The sequence below is a fragment of the Cervus canadensis genome, chromosome 22 (assembly GCF_019320065.1).
Source record: "Cervus canadensis isolate Bull #8, Minnesota chromosome 22, ASM1932006v1, whole genome shotgun sequence".
Classification (NCBI taxonomy): domain Eukaryota; kingdom Metazoa; phylum Chordata; class Mammalia; order Artiodactyla; family Cervidae; genus Cervus; species Cervus canadensis.
The window spans coordinates 53,634,821-53,648,641 of NC_057407.1; the positions used below are offsets into that span (position 1 = coordinate 53,634,821).

Genomic DNA, 13,821 nt, shown 5'->3' on the forward strand with positions numbered 1-13,821 from the left:
CACCAGGGAAGTCCCCACCCTTGTCCTAACCCACAAAGTTTTAGGTCATTTGTTACACAACTATAGATAACTTGCACACCCATCCAGTCAACTATTCTGTGCTTAACTTAGCCAGAGTGGGTTTTAGTTGTTTGTGTCTCCACAGGGTTGTTGTGTGGGATAAACGTGCTACTATTTGTAAAGGACTTACCAAAATCTGGCCCACAGAAGGGCTAAATGAATGGTCGCTATTATACGTGAAATAGGCTCTGATCGCTTGAGAGGCGTAGTGCGGACAGCCCTCAGGACATCCAGTAGAGTCATGATGAATGTCAGTCTGTGTGCCACTGAATCACAGTTCTCTCAAATTCAAAATGAGGACATTTCCTAAATTATCTCTGAGTGCTTTTCAAGCTCTGAGATCCCATGATCCTGCACAAAATTGGCCCAAAACTCAGCTTGGCACATCCTCTAGATGGCTGTAAGCTCATGCCTCATTGGGTCTCAGCTGTGGACTAGCCCATGCCCATGCCTTTATGGTCTTTTATGCAGTGTTCTCGGAGTGCTTCATTTATCAGCATAGGAGCAGCAGTGAGATGTGTGCACCCCCAGAGCTGCTGCCTTTGCCACTTCTGGGGCACCATCTTTACTGTAGTTTATGTAACTGTTGCCTCACAGGTAGCTTAAGCTTTTTGAAATATTTGCTCTAATATTATATGGAGGGGAGGCTGATTCTGTGTAGCATAAAGGATGAGGAGGAAGATGCTAGTGATTGCCTTACCCTCTTCTCTGCTTTACTGAGCAATTCATCTCTGAACCCACATTTGCATCCCCCATTTAGCAATGCATTTGCCCTGCAAATAAGAGCCCTCCCTTCCTAGAAGGCAGTTTAGACAATGTATTTCTTAAAGATGCTTCTTGGAGAGGCCTTCTTGCCATTCCGGGAAGCTTCTCACCGTATCCTTTCCAGTTCCATGTGATAAACTTCACGAAGAGATTTTGGTCAGTGAAGATCTCTGCACTTGAAGGTGGCCACAAGTGAATTAGCATGCATGTTGAGATACTGAGCTGAGAGTAGTTACCCACTTCTGAGCTAGAAGATGACCTTCCGAAGGTCTAGGCAAGGAGGCAGAACCCTGGCACAGATAAGCACCACGTCAGAGTTAATCAACGGATCATGCAAATGAGGCACCCATTTATAGCATTTATTTAAATTTTCATTTAAATTGCTGGTTAAATGGAATCATTTAAAATCCTGCAGTCAACACTTGAGTAAATTGGTTTTAAAACTACATATTACATTGCAGCACATTACAGTTTATACACAGTTCCAAAATAATTGCTTGTTGCTCTCAGAGTACAAAATATGTATCCAAATAGTTTAAAGTGGTTACATGAGAAATAATGTCTTCTTATTTATCTTTTTTGGGGGAAAAAGAATACAGTCCTTATGAATGTGAGATCTGAACTCAGGTTACCTGGCATTGAATTCTGTCTCTGACACTTAAGTTCCCTTTGTCTCTCTGGCTTCAATCCTATCTGTAAAATTGAGTTAATAAATATAATTACTATGAGAATTAGATGAAATGACATATATAAGATACCTAGCTCAGTACCTGATCCCTTGCAAGTACTGAATGTTAACTACTGTTTTCTAAATGCTAGTTTTGTTCCTTTTCTGCATACTGCTACTGGAAAAGCTACTAGAAAAGATAAAGTCACACAGGTGGCTGGCGTGGTATTTATTTTTGGCCATGGTCTTCTAGGTGATTTTTACTAAGACAGTGATCTACCCACTGGCCACAAACATCCTGACTTGTACGTGAGTGGGACATTTCATAAAGCAGAAGAAATATAATATTTATTTTCTGATGGTAGTAGCTGGGTGACCTCTAAGTTTTGGAGAACACTAAAAATAGATAAGAAGCTCTGAAGGTCCGGAGAATATACTTACTAAACTATGTCTAGTGGGCTTTAACGTTCCTTGATTATAAATGTCTACAGAAGCCAAGTTATTCTGAGTATTAGTTACGGTTCTCTGGTTTTGCAGAACACGGAATGACTTGCTTACTAGAAGGGGGGGTTTACTCGAAGGATTTGGGGGACCTCACAGAATTGGTGAGAAAGCTAAATAATGAGACCTTGGAAGAAACAGGAGCCAAGGCAACTCTGAAGACCTGGAATACTGGGTACTTGAAATACCCACGAAAGGGGTAAATCTAACTGACGGTGCTGCCAAGACCGCATCCTGCGGGGAAGAGCGATTCCAGCTGGGATGCTAGCCAGGCCAAAAATTGCCCAAGCTAACAAGCAAACTCAAAAGGAACGTTCTCCCTACTCAGCCTTAACTCTCAGAACAGGAGGGTCACTGATAAGGCTACAAGTCAAATCTAACGTTTCAGAGATATTATAGGCAAGAAATTAGGTGAAGAGTCAGAGCAGGTACAGAGCCAAGAAGACGGCAGAGGGGAAAGGCCAGCAGGAATGGTGACTGCTGAGGGGAGGAGGCCAATGAAGAAGAGGGCAGTCACGGTGAGAGCGGCTCCCGGGGAACACGTTACTGTTGAGCCAGACCAAAGCACATCATCTGTAGCCAAGTTCTGTAGCCCGGGGCTGAAATTTACTGCATGCACATGCCGATCTAGAGTTCTCACAGAGCCTGGCTTCATCCAAGTCCTTGCAAACTGAAGTTGTATCCATCAGAGAAATTCATAAGGTAGAGAGGGGAATGGTGGGTGAGGTGGTCTTGAGAGCTGCCCGTCAGCCTGACAAGACGACACTCTCCATACCAGCATGGAGATCTTGTCAAGTAACCTTTACTCAAGTCACAGGAGTAGACGTCTCGGGAAATCCTACTCTCCTGAAAAATATCAGAAGGTCACCCAGTTTCTGGCCTGGTGCCCTGTGAAAGGTAAACATTTTGAAGTTAAAAATAAATAAATAGAGTTTATGGTGAACCGTGCATGTGTCGGCCATTGGTAGGGCGGTGACAGTGATATTGGAGAGGCAGTTTCAGAGACTCCCTTCTAAGAAGCTTGCCGTCTCAGAGGATGGATGGTGTTAATGGACCTAGCTGTTATGTTAAAGGTCATGGCTTGGTGTTTCCACAGACTCTGAGTCATTTAACTGGCAGCCCAGGTGCTAACACAAGAGGATCTCACAAAATAAAGCTTGGGGCGATGGGAGCATGTCACCACCCAGAAATGTTCTGTGTTCCTACATGCTTTGCAAGAGAGGAGCTGATGTATGGATGCACAACATGACTTTTACCTATCTTATTCTGTCACCTTTTACCCAAAGATCATTTCAGAACATAGACTTCCTGGAGTGCAAAAAAGGTATACTATCCAAGTACAGTTGTAAGGCTTCTTAGAAAAACTTGGGGTTCCTGGCTTCAACTTTGCAGTAATGGTATTATAGGGGAGATCAGATTAGGTATAAGCCTCATCCGGTCTTCCCTTGTGGCTCAGATGGTAAAGAATCAGCCCGCAGTGTGGGAGACCTGGATTCGATCCCTGGGTTGGAAAGATCCCCTGGAGAAGGGAATAGCTACCCACCCCAGTGTTCTTATCTGGAGAATTCCATGGACAGAGGAGCCTGGCGGGCTACAGTCCACGGGGTCGCAAAGAATCAGACATGACTGAACAACTAATTCTTCACTTTCCCATCCCATCTGTTATGTAATTCATATTCTCGCTCTCCCTGGCCTGGATTATTGCCATCATATTTCCCCAACTTGAGCCCTTGATTTGCCGTCTGAACCCGTCACTGGTACCCACTTCATCTTTCTCAGGCGCTTTTCTTATTTCATCAGAAGTTCTCAACGGCTCCCATTGCCATCAGGTGACATCCGCAGTCCTCAGTCCTCAGTGGCATTCTTGCCACCTCTGAGCCGTTAGTCACTTCTGCCTTTTACAGACCCTGCCCCTTGGATGAAGAGAACTTCTTGAGGTTTCCTGGACACACACACACACACACACTCCTTTTTCTGCCTAGCTCAGGTTGTTTTTTGGGCCTGAATGTCTTTTCCATGACCTTTGTTTCCACCCCATCATAACCAGTTTCTACTCATCAGTCAGAAGTCTTGCTATGCCATTCCTACTTTACCACACATTGACCCAGCTGGCCCTTTTCTGGTGGTCCCCACATCTGCCTAGGGCCCTACCATTTCCCTGGTGGCCCAGGTCCCCAACTCAAGAGTCTTCGAGATTCTTCTGTTGTCTTGACCCCCTGAATCCACATCATCAGCCAGTCCTCTTGGCTTTACTGCCGAAGCCTCCCAGATTGCAGCGCTTCGCTGCATCTTCTTTCTACGTCTCCCCCCAGGTCCGAGCACCAGCCTTTACTGCCTGGACTTCACAGTGGCCCCCTGAGCAGCCTCCCTATTTCCACGTCTGCCCTGAGACAGGCCCCGCTCTGCAGGGTGCCAGGGAAGTCTGTCAGAGATATAAACCAGACCATGCTACTCTTCAGTTTAAAACCCTCAAGTGGTTTTCTGCTGCCCTTAGAATAAAACACCTTGCCTGATCTGCTCCCGAACCCGTCTTTCCAAAGCTCGCCCTATTCTCCCTTCCCCTCGTCCTCACACTTGGTCCACACCGATCTCTTTCTTTTCCTTTGAGATAACAATTTATAGATTATTTACATCTTTTGCTTTTTTCTAAACTACTCTCTTTTCATGTCTTCTTACATCTGGAGCTTTCTCCTCATTTGCATCTTAATTCAGATGTTTCTTCATAGGAAATACTTTCCCCTGATCAGATCTGAAATTCCTCCTTGTCTTTGTTCTATCAAGCCATTCAGGTAACTTCCTTTAAAGCATTTGTTAGGGTCTGCAGTTATTTAAATTGTTTGTTTGTTTGTTTTTATTAACTCTCTCTCCCATCCACCCCAAGTAAATTTGTGTCTTCTTGTGCATTGCTCAGCTTCCAGTGCCTCACACATTGTTCTGAACATAACGGGCCCTAAATTAATATTTGCTGAATTCTTGAATGAAGGACCATTCTAAATACCATCTAACCTAAAAGGGCTTCCTGCTTCTCACAGTCAGAAGCCCTTCTCTGGAATTTCAGTGTGTGCTTTATCCGACCTCAAGTATCATACTTGATACCTCTTCTGGATGGGATCCTAGGTACTCACAAATGTGTCTAAGTTTCCTTACTGGACTGTGTGGTTACTGTCTGTATGTCTGACTCCTCTCTGAGTCTCACACAGTGCCTACCCCAGTGTCGTGCAATACCTAGTATTCAATAAATATTTGGGGAAGTATAAATGAAAGAAGTATTAATTTACTGTGAATTTCAACTAAAGTGAGTTTAACCCCCAAAATAAGACCAAAGGAGTGATTTGCATTGTCTTATTGTCTTTTTTTTTTTGCCTTTGGCTGCCATCTCTAGGGCTTCCTGGGTGGCTCAGTGGTAAAAAATCTGCCTGCCCATGCAGGAGACATGAATTCGATCCCTGGGTCAGGAAGATCCCCTAGGGAAGAAAATGGCAATCTACTCCAATATTCTTGCCTGGAAAAATCCCATGGACAGAGGAGTCTGGCAGTCTATAGTCCATTGGGCTGCAAAAGAGTCAGACAGACTACGCAACTAAACCACAAACAACAAAGCCCATCTCTAACTGACTAAAGTTGTGAGTATAGTTTTAGCACTTGCTCCTGTGACTTCATATTTTAGAGCTGTGCTGTGGACATCATTTGATGTCTAAGTCAGGTCTCTGATTAAACCAATTACAGAGCTAGATTCAGACACTTAGCTCCTGAACTTGTTGCTACTATCCACACCTTTGGAGCTTCTGTGGCCACTGCCTTGTATTATTGTTATTTCTTAATATTTATTTATTTCCTATAGTTGTCTTCCTTGTAGGCTGCCCATAGCTACCCTCTCATTGGCATGCTGTATCTAAGACAGCACAAATGGCTTAAAATGGATATGAAACTCTAAAGGGATGCAAAGAGTGGGTAAATCTGACAGTGCCAGGTACATCAACTAAGTTAGGGGTCCACTTTTTCAAGCTTAGAAGAAACACCTGACTTAGAAGACTCCAATACAGAGCACTGTCTCTTCAACTTCTTTACAGCTGTCTTTTTCTCCCTTCCCCCTGGATATTGTCTTTCAAGACTCTAACAACTTGAGAGCAGAGACTGCATTTTTTGCTTTCTGTATTCCCAGGCACCAGGCAGAGGCTCTTATTAATTTATTAATTAATACTACCCTCTTCCCCCCGTTTTCTTCTCATGCCTGTCTTGGACTGGCCCACTAGGCTCTCTAGGTCCTGACCCTCTCGCTAGGGCACAGCTTTTCTAAAGTGTTCCTTGGCCTCCCCACCAGATGCCTGGATTCACTTTTGACTCATTGTTCCTCTTTCTACTCCTTGGAAGCGAGTACTTATTTTCCTAGAGCTAATTTTCTCTTAACAATGAAAGAGTCTCGTATGGCAAGCTTGGTTCTTACTGGTTGATTTTCTGACAAAGATCTGACCTTTACCCGAACCAGGATGCAATGTTGGCACCGGAAAAGAGTTCATTAACTCGGCTTTAGTAATGGCCCCTACTCACTGTGTCCTACGCTCTGTTCCTGCCACTCGGCTCTACAGCTTGCAAGGCTGTCTTCCACCCTTCCAACGACCCAGTGTTTTCTCCATTGGCCAGATACGAAGGCTGGGTCACATAGATGTTAAGTAGCATGGGTAACACCACAGTGGCACAATTAGAGTTGGGGCCAGCATCTCCCTGGTTTCAAAGCTTAAGCCTGGGGATCAACTCAGACACTAATGGAATTATGCTGACCGGAGAATGGGAAATGCCAATTCACTGTATTTGGAGCTGGTGAGACCACACCTGGGCTATGCCTCCTTTTATTAGAAATAAACTAATTCAGATGAGCAACCATGGATTGTCAGATCCGTGGAAGAAGCTGGAGCAGTTTTAATTGGCAAAATAAGAGATTTAGATGAGAATCGATCAAAGTTTTCACATGTTTGGTATGTGTACTGCCGAAGCTAGCACAAGGTCTTCATGTTTGGACTAGAGCCCCACGGGAGAGAAATGAGAGTTGCTTTGTCTACTCCTCTCCTGTAGAAGCCTGGAGAGATGACACAGGGCAGATTCAGAGTCCCCGTAGGGGAAGCTTTGTGACCCCTCCTGCTGTTTGTCATGGAGTTGCTACTTTAAGAAATGGAGAGGTTTTAAAATTATTATTATTATTAATTACTGCAGAATTTTAGAGAAAAGACAAGTCTTCGAATTCAGAAGTCTTCTCTGACCCCTCAGCTTCTCCTGTAACCCTACGCTGTAACCCTAAATGTCTACATTGTTTGCATTCAGCATGTTATTCATGTCCTTCTCAGGACATGTGACACTCATTATCAATATTGGATTATTCAAACTCTGAGACTCTCAGTTACAGAGGACAGAAAGTGAGTCTAATTCATCTTGCTGTCATTATTAACTCCTTAACACTGCCTTACAAACTGTAGATGTCCATAGCACAGTATCTTGCTGCTCCTTCATAAAGCTTCAGTGTATTATTCACCCCAGTTTCACTGCTTAACCAGCTCTGTGACCCTGGGCAAGCCAATTAAACTCTCTGTGTCTCAACTTCCTCAACTATAGCACTGAATAACCAGCTGGAAATTTTGTGACAATTAAATTTTTTAACTCTGTAAAATTTTGAGAGCAGAGTCTACCCCACATGTCTTGTACTATTGTAAATTTTCAGCACCTAACTCCCCAAAGAGACTTTGAGATCCTTAAGGAGATGATCCAGTTCCAGTCTTTAGCCTCTAGCCTGCTGTGTGGCACTTGGGAGGTGAGTAATCCATGCTTGTTGAAATGAATACATAATCATTAAATGATACGAGAGAAGCCAGGCAGCCAAAGATGTTAGATGCTGGAAGCATCTGAGAGGTCAACAAGAACTGTGGTCCCAAACCCACCTGCATGTTAGTATAAGTGTAAGTAAGTGTTAGTGTAAGTGAGAGCGCAGCCGGCCCAGCGCTTTTCCTGCATTGTCTCCTATTTTATTGATGAGGGAAAGTGAAGCAGAAAGAGAAAGTGTTATTCCAGGATCAGAGAACCTGAGAGACTCAAACTCAGCTCTCCTGTTTTCTCAGCCATGGGGCTGGGGAAGGGGTTTGGGGGCTATGTGAAAGGGTTAGATAAGATGACCTCTAAGATAATGATGCAGCCAGCCAACAGTGCAGAGAGTTGTTGAGTGCTTGCGAACACCAAAAACCCAACTGTTTCCTGGGACGTCCAGAAAATTGAGACATGGATCCCTTCTGTCGTTGTTTCCACTCTGGTACAAGAAATAAAGTCAGTTCAGTTCAGTCGCTCAGTCGTGTCCGACTCTTTGCGACCCCATGAATCGCAGCACTCCAGGCCTCCCTGTCCATCACCAGCTCCCGGAGTTTACTCAAACTCATGCCCATCGAGTCAGTGATGCCATCCAATCATCTTATCCTCTGTCGTCCCCTTCTCCTCCTGCCCCCAATCCCTCCCAGCATCAGAGTCTTTTCCAGTGAGTCAACTCTTCACATGAGGTGGCCAAAGGATTGGAGTTTCAGCTTCAACATCAGTCCTTCCAATGAACACCCAGGACTGATCTCCTTTAGGATGGACTGGTTGGATCTCCTTGCAGTCCAAGGGACTCTCAAGAGTCTTCTCCAACACCACAGTTCAAAAGCATCAATTTTTTGGCGCTCAGCTTTCTTTATAGCCCAACTCTCACATCCATACATGACCACTGGAAAAACCATAGCCTTGACCAGACAGACCTTTGTTGGCAAAGTAATGTCTCTGCTTTTAAATATGCTATCTAGGTTGGTCATAACTTTCCTTCCCAGGAGTAAGCATCTTTTAATTTCATGGCTGCAATCACTATCTGCAGTGATTTTGGAGCCCCAAAAAATAAACTCTGACACTGTTTCCACTGTCTCCCCATCTATTTCCCATGAGGTGGTGGGACCAGATGCCATGATCTTAGTTTTCTGAATGTTGAGCTTTAAGCCAACTTTTACAAGAAATAAAACCTCTACACAAATAGCCACTTTCCTGCAAAGTGGAAAGTGACAAGGCAGGAAGTCTGGACAGCTGCCCACTCAGGGCGGACTGAGGTGCTTGACCATGGTTGGAAGTTCAGCTCTCTTCACGGGGCAACCCCCTCCCACTGAGGCTCCTTCCTCCGACTGTTCCAGAAGATAACTCACCAGCTGCTTTAGAGTTTGCTACCCTGTCGTCTGATCACTCTGAGATCTCCCTTTCCCCTGTCATAGCTTACTGTCACATGTAATTACTCCTATTTATTTATGTATTTAGTAACTAGTCTTGATTTCCTGCTGCTGTTACCTAACACTTCCTGAGTTAGCTAATATTTCTCATATTTACTGATAGCCCACTATTTGCCAGGCATTGCTTTAGGTCTTCATCTGTATTAATTCATTTAATCCTATTAAAACTCTGAAATAGTATTTGAAGCTGAATTTATCATTTGGGCTTCCCTGGTGGCTCAGACAGTAAAGAATCTGCAGGAGACCCAAGTTTGACCCCTGGGTTAGGAAGATCCCCTGGAGAAGGGAATGGCAACCCACTCCAGTATTCTTGCCAGGAGAACTCCGTGAGTCCTCCACCAGAGGAGCCTGGTGGGCTACAGTCCATGGGGTTGTAAAGAGTTGGACATGACTGAGTGACTAACACTTTCACTTTATGATTTGTTCAGCAAGGAAGAACAGTGCGTCTTTTCAAACAAAACAGAAGTTGAACTAATTATATAGATAGGGGTTTGGAAAGTATGGAGTGGAGGAATTGGTGGAAATAAAGAAGTCAGAATGTTTTGGGATTGACTGGTTTCCACGTTTGGCAGTGTGGTTCCTGGAGTGAGGTATTTCATGTACTGACCTTCAGACATCATAAGACTACAAAACAGAGAAGGAGGGAGAAGAGAAAGAAAGTGGCCTTGGTGAAAAGAACACACGAGGAGGACAGTGGGAGCCTCTCACCCGTGGTTTCCCTTGGCGACCCAGACTGCAAACTCGGCTTTGCCTCATCGACCCTGTTTCCCGGGTCCTTTCAGCCCCTGCTGGTCCTTTCTAGTCCGTGAATTGAGTTCTGTGTCTGCCCTCTTCCTACCAAAGGCATTTCCTGCTTGGTTAGGGCTGGCAACCTGTGATAGTGTCTCAGAGGAGGGGACATGGTCGCGGCTGGTTGAAGGAACTAGGGTCCCAGACTTCTTTTATCTAGTAACCAAGAAATGTTTATGGAGCTCTTCCAAACTGACAGGCGCTTTCGGCTGCCCTGAAACAGACATCCGCTGATAGGAACTGGATCATTCCTGCAGAGCGTAATCTCTGTTGCAAAGACAGTATTTAAACAAGTAAATAAGTAAATATTGTACATATCATATGTCACAGGGTGGTTACCGCTCTGGAGTCAAATAAAGCCGAGAAAAATGTGGGCGAGAGGAGTGGGTGCAGTGTGAAAGGGGGTCACTGGGGACGCCTCGCTGAGAAACGGGTGCTTAAGGAGAGAGTCGCGAAGAGTGAAGAGGCCACAGTGAGTGGGACGTGGTGAGGCTGGAGGGCAGCAATTAGAGAAGTGGTTTGATGCCCAAGAGATAACGGGGGAAGGAGCTCATTTAAAGCCTTAGACGTCATTATCAGGACTTTGCCTTTCAATTTGACAAGGGGTCACTGAGTGGTTGGAACAGAAGAGTCGTGATGTGATCTGACTTAGCTTTTTGCAGAAACGTGGGAGCTGCCTTGCTGAGAATTGCCTTCACAGTACATGGGGCAGGGTGGCAGCTGGAGGGCTCACTGGGAAGTGAACCCAGGCGTTTGATGGTGATAAGAGAGGGGGTGCTGAAGAGCAGACAGATTCTGGGTGTGTGCTTCCTCGAACATTCTTTTAGAAGGCTCGAGTACTTACTGCTGTCAGCTCTAGCAGACAGAGTCCTGATGAGCCTCCCCAGAAGAGCGCAGCTTGACTGTCCAGCCTCCAGAGGGTCTTCTCCAGTCTGGGCCAATGTGACGGTGTGGCGGCGGGAGGAGGAGAGGCACATGATCGCATCTTGTAGAATTAAAACATCAACAGAGGATGCATAACCTATACCCAAACCTTCATCGTCTTTAAGTAGGGTTTTCTCCTATAGAATTGTTCAAAATCTATATAGAAATTATAGATTTCTATAATTGATGGCTCTGGAGCAAAAGACAATTTTAATTTCAATTTCTCTGCTAATTTGGTTGCAAGTGGGTGTTTGACATTGTGTGATTGTGTGAGAGAAACAGAGAGAGAGAGAGGAGAGAGACTCTTAGAGGCCTACAGAGTGGCTGCTATTCCCTGGGCAATAGAAACCTGAAATCCCACTAATGAGGTTAGAAAAAAATCAAACCTTTTCTATGTGCTTAATAATAGCACTGCCTACTGACATAACCAGGGTTCCCTGAATAATTGCCCTCTTTTCCAATTTATTTTTAGGACCTAAAATTTGGGGGGAGGAAAGTGCCTTGAGTGGTAAGCACTTCCATCCAACAGCTCATTTCCAGGGCTTCACCATTTGGCCCTAAACCATGTTAAACACATCTTTCCAAGGGGAAGACAAGTTAAAGCTAAGGATGAAGCTGAGATCCATCGTGAGAGCTCTGAATGGTTTACCCCTCAGTCTGAGGATAAAAGATCAATCTTTTGCTACAGATTCTGTCATTCTGGAATTGGAGAATCTTCCCGCGACGTTTTTATCTGCCTGTGGACACCATTTCAGTTTGCCGGTCATAGAATTAAAGGCTGTAATAAATGTAAACACTGTTAGAACCCTCAGTAGGTATAAGAATATTTGAAATACATACAGACCCATCAGTGTGTTTAAGGGAGGTACTGTGCTTGGCAAGGCACTGAAAAATATTTAAAAATTGTTTGTGTAACTTTTCACAAGTTATTGAATATCTATAACAAGGAGGAAAGAGATACTGATTAGAAAGAGAGCATATGATCGAATTAGAGCTTGAGGCAGATATTGGTTGAATATCTGGATTAAGTTGCCAGAATTAATTTGGAGGAGAGCTATTTTGGGTAGGCAGTAACCTTTATTCTCAGATATAGATTTCCACATTGACTTTTAACCTTTAGTCCCGGACCCGCAGCTGTCCAGTCCGGAAAGTGTTCTGTTCCATCCTCCTGCCTAAATTGCAAGTTTGAGAAGTTGCAAAGTGTCAGACACGGTTTACAGGAACCTTCACGCTGCTCTGTTTTCCTCCTCCTCCCAATAGGAAATGGCCAAGTATATTTAACGAGGGGCTTTCAGAGACACAGCAAGGGGGGCATTTAATCACAGGCTTAAAATGTAAAATGAGAAGAAGAGACATGTTGACATTTCTTCTTCTTCTCTGGGAATGACTTATGAAAAGGAAACATATAGTCATCCTTAAATTACAAGATAATGTGTACTCATGAGACAGACATGGGCTTGTGGTTGCAAAGATCATTTGCACATGTCTGAAAGATGTCTGTATGAGTGAATAAAATGGGTTGAATTTACATTGCTTGAACTCCTGCATGCTCCCTGATGCTAAACAAAAGATGCTGCAGAATGGAAAATGGAACTTTCTTTCTTTAACTCTGTCGTATCATTGGGTGCCATAAGAAACTATTAGCGTAAGTGCCTCAGATGTATCAAATGACGGATGCCCTTTGAAGGTGGGATCGTGAACCATTTCCTCCATGCTTTGCTTTGTGCTGGAATAAGATTCTCTCTAAAACATGGTTTGATTGTGTGCTTCCAGGAGATATCGGTCCACAAGAGATGGTTCCGAGCAGGAAGAATGTGGTTCTCGTGGATGGAGTCATACTGAATGGCCCCACAACAGATGCAAAAGCAGGAGAAAAATTTGTGGAAGATGCCTGTAGACTAATAATGGAGGAGGTGGTTTTGAAGGCTACAGACATCAGTGAGAAGGTAAATGTAAAAGCCTGTGAGAGACCGCGAGAATGGGTCTGCTAGGTTTTATCCACCCCTGGATGGCTAGATGTAAGGGGAACAGGAATCATGCTTTCATTTCCTGTGTACTTTTGTTTCAAGGGGATGCCCAAATACCAAAGTTGGTACCCACTCTCCCACCCCACCTCAGCTTCCAGACCCCCATCCAGTTTCTGCTTTCCTGGAAAGCAGCCAGCAAGCCTGGGGAGACTGGCCGAGACCCAGAGCGTAACCAGGTAAGGTTGTGAAGCACAGGAGGAGCCTTTCTGTTCCAGATGATGATACAAATTGTAAATCCAACGATGATTTGATTTCTATAGTCTCCAGCATATACCCTGCTTTCCATTGTCTGGTGCATATTCCTTATGTTACTAGTGAAATCAAGCAGATGGTAGAAAAAGTGTGAAAAGTTTTAAAATTTATCTGAGGGTCTTTACTAGCAGTTTGTCTGAGCTTAGACTGGAAATCTTGGTTGTTAAGTCTGACTTTTCTGACTGGTACCAGTGACCAGTTCTAACCTTCAAATTCAGACACAAAACGATATTGGAATCACCACTAACGACATCTGTTCTTAATAGTAATTATTTTGTGCCAGTTGATATTCTAAGAACTACTCCATATGTGTTTGTGTATTTAACCCATGTGTTTCTGTATTGAATCTGTAAAGATCCATAAGATGCCAGTACTATTGATCAGCTCCATTTTAGAGATGAGGGGCAAAGTGGGCCTCAAGATGTCAAGGGTGCTGCCCCAAAGCATATGCCAGCGAGTCTCGGAGACGGCGCCAGAATCCAGGCTGGTTGCAGAGTCTGTGCTTTTAATGGCTCCTGCTGTGTCTCTCAGAGTCTCACAATTAATAGCTATCACA

General features: G+C 44.3%; 1 protein-coding gene across 4 annotated transcripts in view; it reads left to right on the top strand.

Moving 5' to 3' along the window:
* The window catches only part of GADL1 (glutamate decarboxylase like 1), a 180,708-nt gene that overhangs the window by 22,227 nt on the left and 144,660 nt on the right, over nt 1–13,821 (top strand). For all 4 annotated transcript variants that reach the window (XM_043442939.1, XM_043442938.1, XM_043442940.1 and 1 more), the window contains exon 2: nt 12,760–12,932. In XM_043442939.1, coding sequence (XP_043298874.1) covers nt 12,760–12,932 — 173 coding nt within the window. The remainder of the gene's footprint in view (nt 1–12,759; nt 12,933–13,821) is intronic.